Source organism: Peromyscus eremicus, chromosome 5 (assembly GCF_949786415.1).
Source record: "Peromyscus eremicus chromosome 5, PerEre_H2_v1, whole genome shotgun sequence".
Taxonomy (NCBI): Eukaryota; Metazoa; Chordata; class Mammalia; order Rodentia; family Cricetidae; genus Peromyscus; species Peromyscus eremicus.
In genome coordinates, this window is record NC_081420.1 from 78,969,146 (window position 1) to 78,991,092 (window position 21,947).

A 21,947-nucleotide genomic window follows, 5' to 3' on the forward strand; every position below is an offset into this window, starting at 1 on the left:
ACTATCTTAGGTTATAATTTATTACACACTTTGAAGCTTAGATATTTTTCTTAAATAAGATTGTATTCCACATCTTTTATCATAATAGATAATATCAAATTCACTAATCTATATTTGTATTGACAATTAAAAATTCAGTGTATACAGTAATACTTGCTAGAGTTTTGTTTTTTCCCTAAAGAGGAGGGCTATGGCTGGAGTGTATCTTGAAAGTATGAAAATAGAGCTAAGCAAAGTGATCCTGAAAGGATCTTGAGGATAGGAAAGCAGGGAAGTTTCTGTTTTGCCTGGATGGCTCATGCAGAAGGAGCTTTCGCTCATGGTGTGTCCATGATGACAAGCGTACATCTGGTAACTCAGTGCGAAGATGTCACAATGCCCCAACATGGGGGATTAACACAGGTGTCAGCCACAAAGTGATTTGTCCTTACAGCACTATATGAGCCACAGGGAATGCTGTCCCTGTGCTGGATGAACACTGTTAAAGCATGTGCCTCAGTTGATACTGCTATTCTGTTTCATGTTTCAGTACAGTGATGGCTATAAAGAGCCTTAATCTGAGGTAGGCGGTGAATGACACAAATTGATAAAGACTTACAAACTACACCAGAGAAGAGGGCCAATGCACATCACTTTTATCATTCCTTTTATTATTGGTATTATTGTCTTTATGAGTATTCACTGCTTCCCACAGTCTCCGTTCTCCACCTCCTCCTTCACGGTTCACAGTAAGGCTTTGAAAACATGGCTGTGTCCACATCTCAGAGGTACTGATTGGACTGATGTCAGCCACAATCTACCACCAATTGCATCCATTTAGTATTTTTCCCTCCTACCTTCCCAGTATACATTCCTTGCTTCTATCCAGCGGTCTTTTGTAAGTGCAGGAGATGAGAAGTAGGTAAAGCCTGAGTGTGAGAGAATGCTTATAAATGAGCTTCTCATCAGTATTTCAGATCATGCTTTGGGGGTTGCTACATCCTTTCTCTGTTGCTATACATGACGATTTACCTGCTTAAATCAAATGAATAATGATGCCTACAAATCAAATTTCCACTTCAAAACTTTAAAAATACTGTACTCTCTTCTTACAGCAGTACACAAACATTAATGCAAGGATGGTATGCGTTACAACGCAAACAAGGTTCTAAATGAACATGGTTCACAGTGTGCACCTGAACCATTTCCATGCTTCAACAACCTGGTGACAAGAGTCCTCTATGTGTGTCTCTAAAATCACCTCTAAAGGAATATGTATTTTATAATTAGTCATCTTAAATACTAGGGAAAACTAGTAAATCATGTTTGAGGGTGAGATGTTGTGCTTGGCTACTGGGAAGAGGAAGCCCCCTGTTCTCTGTAATATTAGAGCCTGCTTTATAACAGCACTGCAGAAGTCTGTCTTCAGAAACATCTTGCCCACTTCACTGCATTATTTTAGAGACCTTGCAACAAATGTTACATGATTTTTTTTTCAACCAAAGTATTATTCGATTAAGATAAGCCATCAGAATCTTGAACTGGTTAAGACTGCTTAAAGACAAATGGTTAGTGACGCCCCCAATAAGAAGGAAGTCTTTGTTGGGTTTTGTAGAAAATGTAGGTACTTATACCATTTAAATTATTACCTGGTGTTGAATATTGGTAGATGCATAAACTGAGACTATGCAGGCAGAAAGTACTCCATGGCCACTCTAGGTCTGGAAACTGAGGAGCCAATCTCATGCCTTGCGGAGGGGAAGAAAAGCCAATTTGGTGTCTTGAAAGGAAACCTTACTTCAAAGAAAACTAACTCTGAACTTGGAGTTGACTTGTTTTTTTGGTTTTTTTCTTTTAATCTTTTATTGTCAAAACTTCTCCGGTGAGGTTTTAATTCCATTCTGAAATGAAATTGTGAGGCTGGTTTTTTTTCTAGTAAATATGACTGAAAAGCACTCTCCAGGCTATTGCACATTCAGTTAGGCTGGCCAAGGCTGCTGTTCTGTCATGAACAGCACCTGCTGTCATGAACGACCACCGCAATAGTGTGCATGTGCTTTTTGTGTCTCCACTTTAAATCTCTCAAGATGCATTACCATCTTCAACTTGTGTGACATCAATTTTGTATCAGAATTACCTTTGATTACTTGGCACCTTACAGTTGCTTACCTAATACCTTTGTCAATTAAATGATTCTTCAGTTACAAATCCAGTGTTGTCCACCTAATCTAACACTAGACATTTTGTGATTCTAAAGCTTGGAGAAGAGACGATCTATCTCTGCTGATTTAGATCCTTCAGCTTTAGAGGGTTTCTATGGTGTCTCAGATGTTTCAGCCTTCCCACAAGAGGTCTTTAAGTCATTTACAGCACTGCCATTCATTGAAGAGAGGCTAGAGTCGAGCTCGCCCCTGCCAAAGGAGATGGAGATGTGGTCCCTGGTGTCATTTCCTGATCTCGCCAAAGAAATTGAAAAGGTATGGTACAGTATTGCTTGAAAAATTGTTTATTTTTAGGTTATTAGATTCTTTTAGTGTTTTGAATAGTTGCTGATTAAACCTCATCAATACTTCCTTATTTCAAAAGAACAACGAGTTTGCTTTTTAATACATGTGGTTTAGGTTTAGTAGGTTGGAAATAATATTTGGGAAATCTAAGTAAAAATTTCAATGTATAAGGCATTCTAGTTGGTATTGACAGAAAGTTGCTTGATTTCATGATGAATTATAATGTATGATTCATGGGGTAAGGGAAATTTTCAGTTTTTATTTGAGATTAATCAACAATTATATTTATAGTATAAAAAGGTTTGATTATGAAATCATAACCACTTTGAGTAATTTTATATACACTTAAAAGGTAGAAAACTGTAAGATCTACATTAGTTAGAAAAGTATTTAGTTATGGTATTTTTTTATTAAGAGATTTTCTATTCATTTTACATACCAACCACAGATTCCCCTGTCCTCCCTCCTTCTGCCCTCCAGCCTTCCCCCCAAATCTACCCCCCATTCCCACCTCTTCCAAGTCAAGGTCTCCCATGGGGAGTCAGAAGAACCTGGTACATTCAGTTGAGGCAGGTTGAATCCCCTCCTCCCTGTACCAAGGCTGCACAAAGTGTCTCACCATAGGCACTAGGCTCCAAAAAGCCAGCTCGTGCACAAGGAACAGGTCCTGGTCCCACTGTGTGGAGGCCCCATAATTAGTTCAAGCTAAACAACTATCTCGCTTATACAGAAGGCCTAGTCCAGTACCATGGGGACTCCTCAGCTATTGGTCCACAGTTCATGTGTTTCCACTATTTGCTGGGGAAAAGAAGGGATTAAACAGTCCATGTGCACATGACATATCTCCACAGCATGTTTCTATCATGGATGTTACTAAAGCGGGCTTATGGAAAGAAATCTGTGAGCCATTAGGCCTTGTCTAAAAAATTGCACAGGCTAAAATGTCATTTTAAGCAAGAGCTACAATGTCGGTTTTGACTGCCTGCCCCTTTAAGTGGTCTCAGTGTTCCCAGATCTGCATATTGTTCATATCTTTTTATTTAATAAATTCAGGGAGTAATGAAAAATAAAATGTTGCTGCAATGAGAACATGGATTAGGGTGAAATGCTAGCTTCCTGATAAAAGAGTAAGTTAAATAGAGCTTTGATGTACATTATTTGTAATTATTTTCTATAATTTTGTCATTAAGGCTGAAGCATCAGAACAAATCCTATTTCATACAGACGAAGAAAACTCTGAAGGTAAAAAGATTTTCTCTTGTGTAACCTGAAATGTGAAGGTTTGGGTCTCCCCATACATAAGAACCTTGTTAAATACCAGTCAGCGTAACATAGTACCAGAAGATACATATCCTCACTGGAGGTTGTGTAAGAATTAATTTGATGTAGTCCCACTACATTACTCAGACTCCATTTCAACTAAGAGTTCTCTGCACAAGGAAATGATACCTTTGCCTAAACTGAGAGTAGATTTAGCCTCCTTAGCTCTAAGTGTATCAAAAATCCATCTGGACATATCAGAAGAGACGGTTTCTGGTACTGAAAACTTGGTATTTTGCTAGGTTCTTTGAGGATTTGGCATAGAATAGGTATAAAAACAAAGCTAGCGCTGTTCTCCATGCATACCTGTCTTTAATAGGCCCATTTAGATTGCATTGTCTTGGCCTCAACTTTCCAAATAAAGTGAAATGGTTGAGATTTGGGAGGGGGCGGAGCCTCACTGCTGTGCTTCTCAGTGGAAGTACTTCTGTATCTGCCCTGTGGCAAACAAGGAGTTCTCACGATGAAGACCCTAGGCCTCTGTGTATTTCCTGTCCAGTGGGGTACTCAGATGAGGTGAGCTCATGGTCAGGACTCCATGTAGGTTATGATATTAAGCAAGAGTTGATTTGAACTGACTTAAATATACAATTTGGGGCCATTAAGTACACCCACATCGTGATATCTATCTCCACGATCTCTCACGGCTACAAAGTGACAGCTCTGATTCCTCCTCCTCCAAGTCTGGCAATCTCTGGTCTCCTTTCTATGCTGTGACTCACATAGCATCTGTCCTCCAATATGGGAATACCTTTCCTTTCCAAACACATGCTGGTCTTCTAGAGTAGTGTCAACCAAATCTTTTATCTGATTGTGTTGTCCTTTCTATTTCTTTTTATATTATGAATACTAACTGTATAAGATAGTTGATTTGCCTCCATTTTCTCCTATTTTGGTGTGTTGTACCAGTTTTTGGATAATGTTCTTAAGTTCACAAAAGATCTCAATTTTGTGAAGCTCAGTTTTTCTGTATTTCTCTTGTCATTTATACTTTTTGTTGTCCTTAGTGATAATTCTTCACTAAATCTAAGGTTATAAATATCTATGCTCATGTTTTCTTTCTTAACGTTTACTTTTTGGTGTGTGTGTGCGCGTGCGTGTGTATGAGTGTATGTGTACATATGTATGGGATGTATGGGTACATGTATGGGTAATCCTGTGGTTGCCGGAAGAGAGTGGCAGGTCTCCTGGAATTGAGTTACAGGCGGTTATGAGCTGCACTTTGTCACTGCTGGGAACTGAGCTCTATTCCTCTGCAAGAGCAGGTAATTAGGGCCAACCTAATTAACTGGGATCCAACCCTTTCTTTTGTACTTGAAATCAGTTTGTCCCAGGACTAATTTTTTAAATAAAAAAATTTTAACTCTTTTGAGAGAAGTAAACCTCAATAGCAACACACTTAACCATGGATCTGCATGATATAGGACAACTTTGGGGATCATGCATCAGAAGTGGAAGTAACAGACCTTAATAATGGGCGGAAGGCAACTGGGTGGTGTATATCTGCCCCAGTTGACACCAGCTTTCAAGTCTGAACATTCTAGCTGTTACAAAAGACCACCACTGTCTCCTAAAAGGCTGAAGTTGTGAAAATGAGTGAGATAATCCTGGGAGTGTTGGTATGTGCCAAAGCCTGGTGAAGGACTGTGATGTGAGAGACTGACCAGGGCCTGGAGGGAGAACTAGCCTTGCCCTGATGAAAATTAACATGTTTGCCTAATTTCCTAGAACTTAACTAATTTGTGAAGGATGTACTCTTTCTCCATTGAATTGTATTGACGTTGTGGCTTTAAAAAAAATGAATCAATCTTCTGAGCTTGATTCTTTTCTGTTGGTATATATGACTATGTTTCTGCCAATACCATATCATGTTCATTATGTGGCTGTGGGGTGGATTTTGAAATGGGAATTGTGAATCCTCAAATGTGATACTTATTGTAACATTGTTATTTTGTCTGTCTGTGTTCTCTTATAGTCCCATACAAATTTTAGATTCAACATTTATTTATTGTAAAAAAAAAAGCCTACAGATTTTGATATTTAATTCAATGAATCTGTAAATCAACATGACAAATATTAACCTCTTAGAAATTTTAAATCTTACCGTTTGTGAGTATGGGACACATTTTTAGCAATGTTTGAAAGTTTTCAATGTGTCCTCGTAACTCTTTGCTTACTGTTATTACTATGTGTTTATTTATTTTATTGTACAAATATTTTTTAGCTTCCCGTCTTTAATCTGAAGTGGATGGAAGCAAACTGGATGTGTTTCCTCACTCACTGTTCTTACTCAACATTCCGTTTTTAAGAGTCATTAAAACTGATGCATTTGACCAAATGTAATTAACAGCTGTTCGTTTTCCACGCACATGCTCTCTGTAATCTCTGTTCTGGTCTCCATTTCTATGATTTTTGGTAGTTTTGGTGTGTGTGTGTGTGTGTGTGTGTGTGTGTGTGTGTGTGTGTGTAATATGTGTGGCATTTTTGTTAAGTTTGGCTAGCATGATGCCATCTATATTATTACAAGTGATGGAATTTACTTGATTTTGTCTTTTTGAGGTCTCTTATAATTCCATACTGATTCTTGAGGTTTTTCTCCATTTAGGATGATGTTGACTGTGTGCTTCCTACAAATTGACTTTTTTATGTTGAAGTATGTCCCTTATCTCAAAAGTTTTTACCATGAAGAGACATTGGGTTTTGTTAAAGACCCTTTCTGGATATAATGAGATTCTTTTCAGTCTGTTTCTGTAGTAGATTATATTTATTGAGTTGTATATGTTGACTATCCCTGCTTCTCAAGGATAAAACCAATTTAATCATGGTTGATAATCTTTTTATGTGTTTTTAATTCAATTTACACATACTTTGTTGAGAATTTTTGCACCTACCTTTGTTAATAGGGGATATTGGTTTATAACTTTGTGGTGGTGGTATGGGTCTTCCCGCTGTTTTGATTGACTATTCGCTATTGATTTTGTTTCCTCCTGAGTGTAGTTATTTATGGTGAAGTTTTCCATTCTCTGCCTTCTCTAGGATTGGCTTGGTTTACAGAAAATGTTTGAATGTTTCTCTTTCTCCATCAATTGTGATGCATACTTTTTCTGGGTATAGTAGTTTGGGCTGCCATCTGTGTTCTCTCAGAGATTGTAGAGCATCTGTCCAGAATTTTTTGGCTTTCAGAGTCTCCTTTGAAAACCCAGATATTATTCTAATGTCCCTTCATTTATATATGACTTGGTCTTTTTCCCTTGAAGCTCTTAGTATCATTTCTTTGTTCTGTACAGTTAGTGTTTTAATTGTTACATGTTGTGGAGAATTTCTTTTCTGGCTCTATCTATTTGCTGTTCTTTATGCTTCCTGTCCTTGATAGATATCCCTTTCTTTAGATTGGGGATATTTTCTTCTATGATTTCATTAAAAATATTTTAAATTCCTTTTTTTATTTCCAATATCTAGTTCCTTGTTTCATAAAATTTTGTTGTTTAATTTATTTTCTTAAGTTAACAATAAGAAAAACTTATTTGTTGATATCACATTTAACTAAATTTTTAATTTTGAGAATTTTGTACGTAAGTACTGTATTTACATCATTTCCACTCCTCCTTCTCTTTTCTGTAACTCCTCGTGTTGTCCCCTCCCTCCAAATTCATGACCACTTTCTCTTTAAATAAATATGGAAGTCATACTTACAGGCACATACACAGACACAGACATGCACAAACACATACATATATTTACACACACACACACACACACACACACACACACACACGCATACACACACACACACAAACTGATTCTTTCTCTCAATAGCTATTAATTGCCTGTAGCTCTTTACCTGGAGGTGAAGCCTTGAGCAATTTCCTCCATCCACTCCAGCTGTCAACTGGTGTGGCCATTGTGCCATTCTTGTTTATGCAACTATATTGTTGAAATTTCGTGTGTATAACATCCCTGTCATGTTTAGAAGTCAGTATTTCTCAGCTGGCTTCCTAGTCTTCTAGCACTTACAATACTTCCTTCCCCTTTTCTGAGATGTTTCCTGAGCCTTGGTGTACAGGTACAATAGAAGCACTTTTATCTTGTGGATAACAAACCAATAGCCACCTGATTGTACTTAAAACCAGCTTGTCAAAATGCAGACGGAAGAGAAAGAAGTGAGAGAAACAGTTGCTGCCATCTTCTTTTACATTGGAGTTCTAGGTAGCTCATACTAGATAGGATTTTCTGTTTAGTATACTGAATGATTGTTTTTATACAGCTCCTTATGAAGGATTAGATGAAAGTTATGCACAAGAAGATAAAGATCTGCTACCAGAAGACGAAGCATCTAGAGCAAAGCAACTCTCTGACCGGGGGAGACGCAAACGTGAGCGTGGTCATGGGGAACATTGACTAGACTGTTATAATAAGCTGGACACAACTGCAAGCCAGTTTTCCTTCAATCATGTTTCTTTATATGAGGATGTATTTTGTAGCATTACTATGATAATCTTTAAATTTCATTCTTGCACACTTTCATTTATATTAATAGATGGATGGATGGATGGATGGATGGATGGATGGATGGATGGATGGATGGGTAGTATTCTGATTACTATTCCCTCTTCCCTCATCCCTTATCTCCCTTCCATCCCTATCACACATACTCTCATGTCTACCGTTCTTTTTCCCATACTTTAAGATCCCTGGAGAACTAAAGTGTAAGCTCTGGCACCGTTTGGCTGTCATGGGTATGGTCAGTGACCACTCATCAGCTTGCTCCCCCCCACACACAGGAAAACTCCTCACACATTTCCTACACCACCCCCGCTGTCCTTTTGTTGCATAGTTGATAGTTCAGCTTTAGATTGCCCTCCATGTAGCCTTGCTCAAGTGGGATGGATCTTGCCTACCCAGAAGGCTCATCATAACTCTCTTTCTCTTTAGCACTCTTTATCACTGCAAAAAGACCTGAATTTTTGAGTTTACTTTCAAGAACACAATCTGAAATTGAGAATCTTGAAGCCGTCAAATATGAGAACGTGACTAGTAAGTAATTATTAAGATATTGTAAAGCTGTTTTCAACTGAACTCAGGATAGCTCTGTCCCTCATTTCATAGTTGTATGGATAGTTCTGTTAGTTTTTTGTTTTGTAATGAATTTGTTCATAGTTACTGTTCTTTATTGATGATTTACCTGTGATAACTATGTCAGTTGTTAAATTTTCTACTGACCCTGATGTAGGAAAATTTCTTTAGTCCAAATGAAAGACATTGTCTTTTCACTTCTGGAGTTATATGCTTGTTAGACTTAAAAACTATTATTTCTTCTGTTCATGAAGTTCTACTGTTTTTATTTTAATCTGGTGTTTTCATAATACCTCATTTTCCATCTTAACAGTATAATTGTCCTTCACATTTAGGAATGTATCATATACCTTTTATGATTGATATAATGACAATAGTATATTTTTTTCAAATACAGTTGACTGCCTTTTAATTAGTACTCATAATCACATTAAATTTAATTACTCCTTATTTTGAAGTGTAAGTACAGCATATTCTTTGTGTCTTGACTTTTTTTTAATCCAGTTCTATTACTGTCTTTAATGCTGTATAGTTTTTAACCATGTTTTTTTCCTTAGGCATATAATGACAATATTTTCAACTTTTATTTTTTTATAATCTTGTCTTAATACTCCAAGAAAACTAGAGAACGCATTGTCTGCCTGTGTATCTGAAAAGTAATTTCATTAGTTTACTGTCACAAAGTATGAAATTTCTTATGTCTGAAGAAATCAGACAAAATTACATTGAATAATTAATGTCTGTTATGAACTTAGTACTTATACAGCAGGTATGGCTTCATTTCTGAGTTTTAGAAGTCTTTTTCCTTGTAGCTCCAAGTGTGGGGGAAGAGTAGATAAAAATACTGTGTCTGATGCCAAGAGTGTCTAGGCAAGTTACAGTGAATATAAATGCATTATTCATTTTGAGCAGAATGAGCATGCATCCCATTGCTCTTTTAGAAACCCCCATTATCTGTGCTGTTTAGGATTCTTCTTATATATTTGGTGTCTACCATACACAGATCTCCATATTTCTGGAGAACTCATATTTGTCTCTTTCTATCCATGTTATATTTATCCTTTGGGGGGATTATTGAACCTAAGGCCTCGGGTGTGATTGGCAGCCTCTACTGCTGACCTACCTCCAGCCCAATTTGTTCATCCCTGCATTCATGTGTCATGTTTACACACTTTCTTCGATGTAAGTAGTTTACTGTTAGGTTGTGTTTAAACACAGTGTAACCACCATTGCTTGCCCCCGCGTATGTGCACACACACACACACACACATATGCACACACAGTGTTATACTTTTGTTTTAAGATTTATTTATTTATTTATTATGTATACAGCATGTATGACTGCAGGCCAGAAGAGGGCACCAGATCTCATTACAGATGGTTATGAGCCACCATGTGGTTGCTGGGAATTGAACTCAGGACCTCTGGAAGAGCAATCAGTGCTCTTAACCTCTGAGCCATCTCTCCAGCCCCAAGTGTTACACTTTTAAAAGAGGGAACACCCGTAGAAATATAAAGTTGTCCATGTCTATATGAAGTAACAGATTGCCCCTATATTCTCTCAGTAAAATCACTGTTACAATTTTCGTTATTTTGTTTGATTTATTCAAAAGTACACACACAACACTATAAGAACACATATTATCACTATTGAAAAGTCAGATATTCTAATACACCCTCTTTGATTTCTTCATTTATTTTTGTTATATCATTATCACATGATAGTTTTCCTCATGCGTCGATCTCCATCACTTTCCTCTACACTGTCCCCTAGCACTGGCTCCTCCTCAGGCCACAGAAATCCCTCTCCTACTCTCAGGTCACTTCTTTCTTGGTTCCCACCCATGAAATAACACGCAGCACTTGTGACACTCGTCTTTCTGTGCTCAGCTTATTCCCCCCAACAGTGTGCGAAGGTTGCTCTCCTTCTGGTCCTCAGCAGGGTCTGTTCTTCATAACTGTTCTGACTTGGTTGAGATTGTCTCTCATTACAACTTGGAGTTCCCTGATAGCTAATGTTACAGAGTTTGTTCATGTATTGACTATTTGCATTTCTTTTAAAGTATGTCTATAATGGCCGTTCTAAATCACATTCCTTAATTTCCGGTGTTAGGAGCTTTTACATTGTTATATATCTTGGCTGTTAGCTGACAGATGGCAAAGATTTTTCTCCCTTTATGTAAGCTGCCTGTTCACTCTGTGATTGCTCTCTTTCCTATAAGTTTGGTGAGTTTGGTAGGACCTCACACATCAGCTTTGTTTTGCTTACTGTGATCTTGGAATCTTATCGAGAAAATTATCGCTTCTATCAATATCCAGGAGTCTGTTTTTCTCAAGCATTTTCTGTTTCAAGTCTCGTGTCCAAGTTTTTGGTTCATTTTGAGTTTATTTATCCAGGGTGAAGGACAAGTCCAATTTTCCCAGTACCACTTATTAGATGGCGGCCTTTTTCCAGTGTTGGTTTTTGTCACCTTTGTGGAATATCACTTAGCTGTGGACATGTAGTTTTGTGTCTAGGTTCTCTACTCATTCCACTGGTCAGTGAACCTGTGGTTGCTCTTTTAATGTCAAGCCAATGTTACTTTGTCATGGGTCTGTAGCACTTTTTAACATTTTATTAATTCTTTGAGAATTCTGTCCATGTATTTTGAACATATTCACCCCATCACCTCCTTATCACTTTCTTTGCCTTAACCAATGAGCCCATAACACCTTCTCTCATGAGTGCTTCGTACTGTATTTATTGCTGTTCTTATTAACAGCTTTTCTTATTTCCTGCGGCCCTTCCTCTTCCCCACACTGTAGTCTTCCCTCACTCTGATTCTTTCCCTCTTTCATGTCGTGTGTCTTTTGCCCCCCTTCTCTCCCTGAATCCTTCCAATAACCTAAAAAGCTTCTCTCTTGGTCTCCTTTCGAGATGTTTAGATTTTATACACACTTGTGCTCTTTTGGATTCATTTATTTTTAACTCTAATGTTTGTGGTGATTTCTTTTTTTTTCTCCTAATCTTAGTTTTCTTTGTTCTTCATTTTCTGAGACTTCAGGTTGTTTATTTGAAGCAAGAGAGATTGGCTGCTTTGCTTGTGGTCTGTCCCTCTCCTTTTGCCAGTATATTGGCCAGTTATTTGGACGAGTTTCCCCACCCTCTCAGGAGACCCACTGATTTCAGTTATAATTTCTAGTTGGTTTCACTTCATCTTTTTTCTGTTATACTTGGTGGTTTATTTAATTTTGGGAATGTGTGGAAATACTGTCGACAGTCATATTTACCTAAAAGGATATCCTGACTTTGTCTCCTTCCCCTCATCTTGTGGGTAACCAATTGCATTGGTTTTGATACCTCTACTGTGTTTTTTTTTTTTTTTTATAAAGATGAGTCTCTTTACTGCTTTTTCCCTGTTCCTCCCCTCTTCTTTCTTATCAGGGAGGGAGCACATAAGTGATCCTTTTCATTCTTTTTCCCCACTTAACATTACCTCCAAGTAATCCCCATACATTGTTTTACGGAGATGTTTAGTATACAGTACTTGTGTATGCTCCAGTTTATTTAACCTATTTCCCATCATTGAGCTTTGATTATATTGTAATTGCTACAATAATCATGTATCTATACATTGCCACTGCCCTATTCATTATGTGCATTAGCATAAAAGCACAATCAGAACAGTATAACTATAAATTAAGATAGAAAGTTAATATATGTTTATAAATTAAGGGCACAGATTTGATAATGTCTACATTATGGTAACCTAGTTGATTGGGAAAATGCTATTGTGCACATTTTATAAAATTGAACTGTCTGTACATTTTATAAATTTGAAATGTAGGTTTCTGTCCCCTTATTTACTACACTAAATATATTTTATGTAGATGAATATGAAGAGAAGTCTGCCAAAGAAGACTCAAAAACAGAAATAAAATCAAAGGGACAGAAAGGTTCTAAGACTGGGAAACTGCATAGTAAGTATGAGAATTATCTGTGGTGTTATGTTATCTTGAATTAAACTCATTACACCACTTTTCTTTATCCAGGAAAAATTGAGATCTATTTTATGGGAATTTTTACTTTGTCCTAAAATACCTTAAGATAAACTACAGGACAATGGCAAAGAGTTTGTACCCATTGTCTGGTATTTCTGATTCTGTAGTTATTTCATGGATAAAACTCCTATTGGCCAAGGCCCTGAAATAGGCCAGTAATTAACTTAAGTGTGTGATCTACCTTCCAGCTTCCTCCTACAGATTATATACTTTTAAAAACTACAGAAAGTGCCTCTTCCCTGTGCTAATGACCACCTGCCACACTCTCAAATAAGTAGTCAGAGATGTGGCTGCAGTCTTTAACTCTACAGTGGTGTCAGCATCCCATGATAGAAGGACAGACTGTGACCTGTTGAAAAGCCTCCAGCACCTTCTTGATGGTAGCCCTGCTCGAAGGGCACAGCTTCGTGGTGACACTCAGATGGGTGGTCTTAAGGACTTCACAAGGGGAAATGAGAGTGTAAGGTGCTGAGGTGCCTCACGGTAGCAGGGTCCCTTTTATAGTTGTTGGAACAAAGAAGGCCATTGGTTGGCCATCTCCAGAATGAGACATCATGCCCCTTACAATGTCCAGAATCTCACCAGGCTTCTTGGTAATTGTGCCTTGTGGGCAATAATTGTCCACCTGATGGCCATATATGGGTCATTAGAGCAGTATTTGCCATTCAGACAAGGTCATCCATGAAATGGTGGTGCAATGCTTCCTCTGAGGGTGGGACTATCCCATTGATGGGAGTTATTCTGAGAATTTTCTACAGCCTTGAGGAATATATTGGTAGTGTATGACAAGGTATATTTCATGAGCAGCTTACACTGACCATCATCAGCCAGTCCACATGGTTCTGATAGAACAGTTGTGATGTCACTTCCTATGTATCTAGTCACTTATTTTAAACCATCTCCAGAGCTGGGTAATGGAGCTTTCATTTGGCATAGGGACTGGAACCATGGAGTCCCTCACTATGTCACCTTGGGAGCATCATTTGACTTACCTCTGGGCCTTGAGATCCCTGGTAGAGAGCCCATCAAGGTGCTGCCTTAGGACTTCACTGTGCCCCCATACATTACATCAGAAGGATTTTGCATGTATTGTTCAAGAATAAGCACCAATTACCATTTTTTTACATTATGTTCATTACTAGTCAACCACTGCCTCTTGGAGGTAGCTTCTATTGAATATTTCATAATTTTCTAGTTAATAGCCAGATTGTTTCGTGTGCAATGACCTGACTTTATGAGGCATTTTGTGCCTTTCCAGGGGGGTGACATAAAACAAAGTATCCCCTTATGTTTGTGCTTTAATTTTATTTTTGAAATATGGGGAACATGCACATGATTCCTAAACTACAACACACACACAAAAAGTATAGTTATGAAAACACAGTTTCTTCCCAAGGCCTCCCTGTTCCATTTTATAGTTAACCATGTATACTACTTTGTGTTATTTCACTTATATTTCATTTGGTAAAGATAACTATGTGTGATTTTTTTTCTTTTATCTTCATTGTTTATCTTTCTTCCTGTTTAAAAGACAGTGTACAAGCACATTCCTCCAGGTATATTCTCCCAATATAGAGAACTTTTTCAATCCATTTTCAGCTCTATGTACAGTTGTTTTTATCATAACGTACATTGACCGTAGCATATAATATGTACTAGCCTTAAGATAATGTATAATATGCTTATTACACACAATGAAATAATGAATGAACCCACACATGCATTTTCATTATTTTGCCTTTGAAGCCTACGTGGTCTGTAATATATAAGCAACTAAAGAAACGTAGAAGGGCTGGAGGACGACTCTGCAGTTAAGAGTGCTTATATCTGAAATCATTTCCCAGCTCCCATAGCTAGAGGCTCACAACTACTTGTAACTTGAGCTCCAGGGTATCCAGTGCTGACTTCTGGCATTGAAGGCACTGAGATACACCAATACACATAAAAAATATATATCCAAAAGTAAGAAGAGTAAATATTAACTGTATTATGCCCATTAAATATTAAATTACAAAGTTTAGCAGATATTCACCAAAACTCTCCACCACTGTCTTGTCAGAACTAACACAAATGTCATTTATTTATAAGTCTGTAAAACAAGCAGAGAAGACCACTGTGAATTTGTTTGAAATATGAAGTGAAGGCTTTAACATAGATCTATTTTTCTGTTTAGTGCACTAAGTATTTCTCTCTATATATAGCTCATGCGGAAGAGTCAGAAGAAACACCAAAAGCCAAAGCTTCAGCAAAGAAACGGGACACTGCCAAAAGAAAAGGACTTGCTCGTGAGCATAAAAATGACAGATTCTTTTACGTGTTCTTTTTAGAATGGGACCAGTTGAGCCTGGTCCTCCTGCCTCAGCTTCTAGGATGCTGGAATTACATATGTGCACCATAGTGCCACTACATCCTAAAATTATCTTAAGCACATCCAAAAATCTTGTCTTTTGGTTCAAGAATGTGTATTTTACTACATGTATTGTGGGAATGTTCCATTTGGCCATGCAATAACTGACCAACAAAAGCCAAAACATCCATTGCTTTTATTTAGTGGTTCTAGATGTAGTCGTTTCAAAGGCATGATCACATGCTGTCTAGCAGTGTGTGCTCCTTTTCACCAAATCCAGGAAGTCAGAGGTCTAAAAGCCCATTCATTCCCCTAACCTGTGCAATGAAATTATTCCATATGCTTCCACTGTTGAGTAGAATTGTTGCTGGAATTGTAAGTTAAATGTAGCGCAGAGGGGCTGATGAGGATAGTGGCCAATGGCCATGGAGTCCTCTCAGATGGCCTCCAAGGCAATCTATGGGTTCAGACTCACTCAGAAGTTGAGATTGCTTGGTAAATTCATGGATTATTTCTGGTGGAATCCCATTGATGGGAATGAGAAGGCTTTCAGCAGAAGAGACTCACAAATGACACCACATCTTTTGTATTTGTTAGGACCAAGATAGACCAAAGTTTGGCAGCTAGCTATGCATGAATGAGACTCCATGCTCCTTCCAACTTTCTCAAAGGATTTCATTTAAATATTTGGTCCATGCAACTGATCTGTATTAATGAACCAGTCACGTTGTATAAGAGTCAGCAGAGCATGGATTCCTTGTTAGCTAGCACCCTCCCTTAGGCCTGTCATTGGGCTATCACAGTCTCCTAGTGGAAGCAGCCACTGTCACATACTGAGTTAACAAGACTCCTTTTCTATGGCAGAAGAAACTATTCAGGTTTCTATATCTCTGCGAATCACTGGTGACTGATCTGGAGAGACTTGCATTCTTTATTTAAAAAAAAAAGAGACGGTGCTGCAGCAAACTTGTCAGAAATTTGAACTTGGGGATTTCAAACTTAAGTGTTTTTGGAGACAAAGTCTCATCTATCCCAGGCTTGTCTTCAAGTGTCTATGTAGCCAAAGATTATCTTGAATCCCCCAGTGTCCACCTCCCAAATACTGGGGTTCTAGGCACATGCCACCACACAGTTTTAAACATTTTTTTTTTCATGCAGTGAACTAAATGTACCCGTTCTATGCAGCTCCTGATGCAGATGCTGAAGGATCAATCAGTCCAGGGAGTCAAGCCTCATCAACAAAATCAGACACACAAACAAAGAAACACAGACTTCACAAGAGAGAAAGACCCATTCGTGAGTACAAATATTGCCGGTAGCTTTCTTCTCCATTAGGCTCTCTGCTTGCTCCTTCTCTTTGCTTCATGAATATGCATAGAAGCATGCATTCACTGAAAACTTTCCCTTCAACTAAAATGCTAATTCCCTAACTTAAGAAAGAATTAACATTAGAACCATGTAGCTCAGGCTGGTCTTCAACTTGAGTTCTCCTTCCCCATCCTCTCAAGTAGAAGTTCTAGCTCTAAGATTATTTAAGGGCCACAAAATATGCTACCCATGGAGTCCCAGTTGCTTGAGTCCCATAAATTCCCAAAGTAGTGTCCTTTTCAGAGTTCTGGTGTGTTTCATTGGAGTTTCATGCTAGCCCAAAAGGATATGCCCAAAGTAGAATTTGACCAACGTTGTTCTTTCCTAGTGGCCTCAGAAGCAGAACATGAGAGCATCATCTCACACTGTAGCTACCTTGCAACACACACACACACACACACACACACACACACACACACACACACACACACATGAGTTCCTAGAGGTGGTGGTGTCTCTGACCTGGGGAGTGTTGGCTTTCTGCCATAGGCTGTAGTCACAAATACAGACACTATAGAGATGAGCAAGTTAAATACAAATGGGGAGGTGAAGAGCCGAAGGTGTCACTTAGGAAGCCTTGCTTAGGACATCCAGGCACCCTCTTGTTCATGGCCCCTGAAGTGAAGAAGCCTGTCTGGTAACCTCAAGGTGGTTCTCAAGAAACATGCCCATATGAAGGAAATGAATGTAGATATCTGAGTAATCCCATCCACAACTGGACCTTTTTTTCCGGCAGGGCCCTCTCGAGCAGTGGTTCTCAACCTGTGGGTCATGACCCCTTTGGCAAACCTCTATCTCCAAAAAAAAAAAATTACATTAAGATTCATAACAGTAGCAAAATTACAGTTGTGAAGTAGCAACAAAAATAATTTGATGGTGAGGCAGGGGTGGGGGGTTCACCACAATGTGAGGAACTATATTAAAGGGTTGCAGCATTAGGAAGGTTGAGAACCACTGCTTGAGGGCCTGAGGCTGAATGCAAGTGGGAACTTGAAGTGGAAGTATTTCCAGACCACACTGTCAAGCAACCAGGGCCAGAGAGTCTTTCTGAAATCCTTACCTAGATCGTTCAGGAATGGTGTCCACTTAGCACTGTTAGGTCCCTGTGCCCTCCAATCAAACAGTGCTGTTGGGATGGTAACTGCTCTTGCATTCTGTGCCCACTAAGACCTTTATACTACTGTACATCAATTGACATGGTTGTGCAGAGGGGTTTGTTTTAGCCACCTAAGCACTGGCGAGATGCTTCAGTGAGTAAAGGCAGTTGCTACACAAGTCTGAGGATCTGGGTTGGATCGCAGATCCCATGTAAATGGAAATGTCACAAACTTGTCATCTGACTTCCATATGTATGTATGCATGCACAATAACAATAATCAAGGAAGTTAGTTTACCTGAGTAACCAGTGGAGGTGGCGGGAATAAAAACTAGAAATCTGATTCTGAGTACAGATCTTGACATTTTTGTCCTCTCTCTACTATAACCTGGGAGAAGCAGACAGTGTCTCTGCAAAGGATGGACCTATATTTTTTTTCCCAGTACATAGGCCATCATGTAAAACCAAAATGGTACCCAAGGAGGAAGTAACGAGTCTCAGATGTTTCTCCCCTCCTTGGGCAGTGTAGCTGCTAAGGCTCTGAGGAAGGTTGTATAGTGCCACTCCCCTACTAAGATAAGACAAGTTCTCTCCCTTATTGTGGAAGCAAGTTGTCCAGGTCCCAGAGTCTTTGACTGGCTAGGCAACGTGATCCTCAGGACTTTCTCTCAAAAGCACAAGTCTTAGAAACTCACTGTACCAAAGGCATGCTCACAGCTGGTGACTACCCCCGGTGAAGCCCAATGTGCTAAGCCCTCATCACCTTAGGACCAGAAGCTGTAAACAAAACTGACCCCATGCCACCCCTTTCTTAGTGTCCGGGGATTGGAGCTCTTGTGTGGTACATGGACATCTTGGTCGAAGTGGAAAAGGGCTATGGTTCCAGTCAAGGTTGAAACTCTTGAAAATGGGATACAGAGCCATCAAGAACGCCCTGTGGGGCCTGCCAGCACATATTGAGGCCAACAGTGTAGCTAACAGAGTGGGATGGTGGGACCCTGTCTTTCAGTTGAAGTACCCTCCCTTCTGAGAGTATCCTACAATCACCACTGTCCGAACACTGTTTCTTCTAGAAAAGCTTTGTGCATCTACCACTACTTTTTCTTGGGGTGTCATCTACTATTTATTTCTTCTGATCTGGAGGTATGGCTGTCATAGGTATACCACACAGAACACTGTGGCACAAGACCCAGGAGTGAAGGGATGTAGGTAAGTCAGCCAGTGCAGACCAGACCTCAGGCAAAGGTAGAGCTTTTGAACCCATGTCCAGCAAGTTCTTGTAGGAGCTGAAAAATTACATGATGTTTCATACAAGTGCTTGGGCAGCTAGCCAGGAGCTGTTCCCTCTAGGAAATCTTTGTGCCTAGTGAAGGCCACAAGGTAGCAGGCACAGGTGACTTGCCTGTGACCTGTGGTCATGGCAGGTGAGCTCAGAAGAGTTATACCCCGATACACAGGGCTTTCTTAATGTACCCATGGAACAGAGAAAGAGGGCATGGGAGAAGCATGGGAACCACACACTGTGGCTCAGGATGGCTACTCTATGCTCAAAAATTTGGACGGAGACAGGTGCCTGTTGGTCTTTTAAAACAGTAAGCCAATCTCAAGGTAACAATTAGCCATGACTTAGTGCATTATTAAAAGACATTGCTGAGATTCCCTTTTGCCCCCTAAAACAGCTCTTGACAAGAGACAGACACATTAGTGCAGAAGACAGCAGAGGGTGTGGGTACACGGTGAGTGCCTCGGCCCTAACAGACTAAAACCAAAACAAACACAGACTAAAACTTTTGATTTCATAGCTTCTAAGGCCAAGGCAGCTAGAACCCCAAGAAGCCCTACCCCCATAATCAAACAGTTTGGAATTGCCCAGCACATGCTTCTGGAACAACAATATAGTCTAAAGGACTTTAAGACTGATTCTTAACTTCCAACCCCAGTTCGTAGTGTGGGTTTATGTTCAATATTATATCCTTGAGTTATTGTTTTTGTTTTTCCTTTAATAACTTAATTTCATTGTTTTCTGTTTTCATTCTACCGCATATACTTATTGATTGAATTTTGTCTCCCAAATATGTAGAACCTGAACTTTTCCCCAAAGTGAAAATCCATAGAAAAATATACTTAAAGGAGTTTCATTTTTTCCCCCTACCTTGACCTCTGATTTTGTAGGTAACCGTCCCCGTCATTCCTCCTCTCTGTCCTGGGCTGGTTTTAAAAAGATGGCTATCTCAGCTAGACAGCTGATGCTGGTCTGGATGCCTATCATGTAGGAAGCAGGAGCAGGAAGACCATTCAAGGCCACCCTGGGCAACTACTCAGGCCTTGTCTCAAAGCAAAAAGCAAAAAGAAGGGTGGGGATTGTAGCTCAGTTGTTCAGTGCTTGTCTCACAAACACAAGTCTCCAGATTTAACCCCAATACCACAAATGTAAATAAATAACCATTGCTCTCTCTCCATTTTCTAGTTATTATTCTTCCTAAACACAAAGAGTATGCAAGTCTTCTCCGTGCTAGATTTTTCTTTCTGGACATTGAACATGTGCATTTTCATTTCTGTTTTTATGAATACATTTTAGCCTAAATTATAGATAACTCAAGGATGTTAAAGAAGAACAGAGACTAGATACCTAGGAATGTAAAATGGAGCTTCAACACACAACCACTAAATATAGTTTCACTGTTTTCTTGTTACATTGGATCCTGTGGTAATTTATCTACCAATATCAAAATGAGAGAAAATTTTGCTACACAGTTATTATAACTTTGAAACAAAGAGAACTAAAAATGGATCTGTTTTCTAATAAGAGGTAAAATGCATTTCTTCATGTAGTTCCTAACGGAATGCCAGACAAAAGTTTTGAACCTCAAGACGCAGTGTTAAAATCTGAAAGCCAGGCAAAGAAGCTGAAATTTTCCAAAACAGACGTTAGTAAGTATAAAAGTTATAGTGAACTTCAAATTTAAAGCATGGATTTCATCCAGTCCTCTTCTTTAGTTCATAAATACACACATGAACATATAATTTACAGAAATGTTGTATATTGACCTGAAGTGTAAATCATCAAGATGGCTAGAGAACCAAAGTGTTTTGGATTTCTTTGACATTTCTGGTCTTAAGGCCCCCTCCTGGAAGCCTTATGGGATCAGTGTTCACCAGTCACTGGTCAGCAGTTGCTCCCATGTGTTCATTTTCTGAAATTACAGGAGACTTTGGATCCCAAGCCCAGTGGATGCTGCTCCATGATCCTTTCCATAGATTTCAACTGTCAGTCAAAGAGTCTGCTGAGATAGAAAAGTCCATCAGAGGCTCAGGAGAAGGGATGCTTGAGTTGCCTATTGGAGGGTGTGATAGCTAGTTTCATATCAGTTTAAGATAAGCTAGAGTTATCTGAAAGGAGGGAACCTCAACTGAGAAAATATGTCTATAAGACCAGGCTGTAAGGTGTTTTCTTAATTGACGGGGGAAGGCCAAGCCCATTGTGGGTGGTGCCATCCCTGGGCTGGTGGCCCTGGGTTCTAGAAGAAAGCAGGCTGAGCAAGCCATGGGGAGCAAGCCAATAAGCAGCAGCCCTCCATGCCTCTGCATCAGCTCCTGACTCTAGGTTCCTGCTCTGTTTGAGTTCCTGTCCTGACTTCTTTCAGAAATGGACTACAATGTGGAAGTGTAAGCCACATAAAACCTTTCCTCCCCAACTTGCTTTTGTCCATGGTGTTTCATCATAGTAATAATAACCCTAACTAAGACAGAAGGCCTCCAGAGCTTCCTGTCTGTCAGTCATATACAAGTGCCCCAGAAACCAGATAGTCCCAGTGGCTGTCATTTGCTAGAATGGCAAGCTTATAACATGTGGCAGCGGTCTTCTTTGCTATGAAATGACCTATTTATTCCTAGTTTTACCCCCAAATTTCACGTGAGTGTTAGGTCTCCGTCTCTGGCCTGTACTAGTGGTCCAGCTGTGTTAAAACAAGGCTGTAGTTCTCCCTGGCATTGCCTTCATCTAGTTCCAGAGATGGATGTGGTCAGGACTATGGGCGTCTGCTGTTTCTCAGAAATACCGCTTCTCCTGGGACATCCCCTTTGGGAAGATGTAACTCTTTCCACGTAAGACAAACTGACCCTGGTCAGGAATGCTGACACAGGTGCTCGCCAGGTCACTCACTTCATACCTGCCACCCTCAACTTGAGTGGCAGCTGCTGTTGATAGCACAGTGTC

The 21,947-nt window shown here is 39.4% G+C and overlaps 1 protein-coding gene across 3 annotated transcripts in view; it reads left to right on the forward strand.

The window, feature by feature from the left end:
- Ccdc7 (coiled-coil domain containing 7) overlaps positions 1 to 21,947 on the forward strand; it is a 165,081-nt gene that overhangs the window by 63,263 nt on the left and 79,871 nt on the right. For all 3 annotated transcript variants that reach the window (XR_009379398.1, XR_009379399.1, XM_059263777.1), the window contains exons 20-27: positions 2,237 to 2,456; positions 3,677 to 3,728; positions 8,071 to 8,178; positions 8,739 to 8,840; positions 12,750 to 12,839; positions 15,122 to 15,205; positions 16,453 to 16,563; positions 20,564 to 20,662. Coding sequence is in view for 1 of the 3 variants with exons in the window: in XM_059263777.1 (XP_059119760.1) it covers positions 2,237 to 2,456; positions 3,677 to 3,728; positions 8,071 to 8,178; positions 8,739 to 8,840; positions 12,750 to 12,839; positions 15,122 to 15,205; positions 16,453 to 16,563; positions 20,564 to 20,662 (866 nt within the window). In the remaining 2 variants the exon portion in view is untranslated. The remainder of the gene's footprint in view (positions 1 to 2,236; positions 2,457 to 3,676; positions 3,729 to 8,070; positions 8,179 to 8,738; positions 8,841 to 12,749; positions 12,840 to 15,121; positions 15,206 to 16,452; positions 16,564 to 20,563; positions 20,663 to 21,947) is intronic.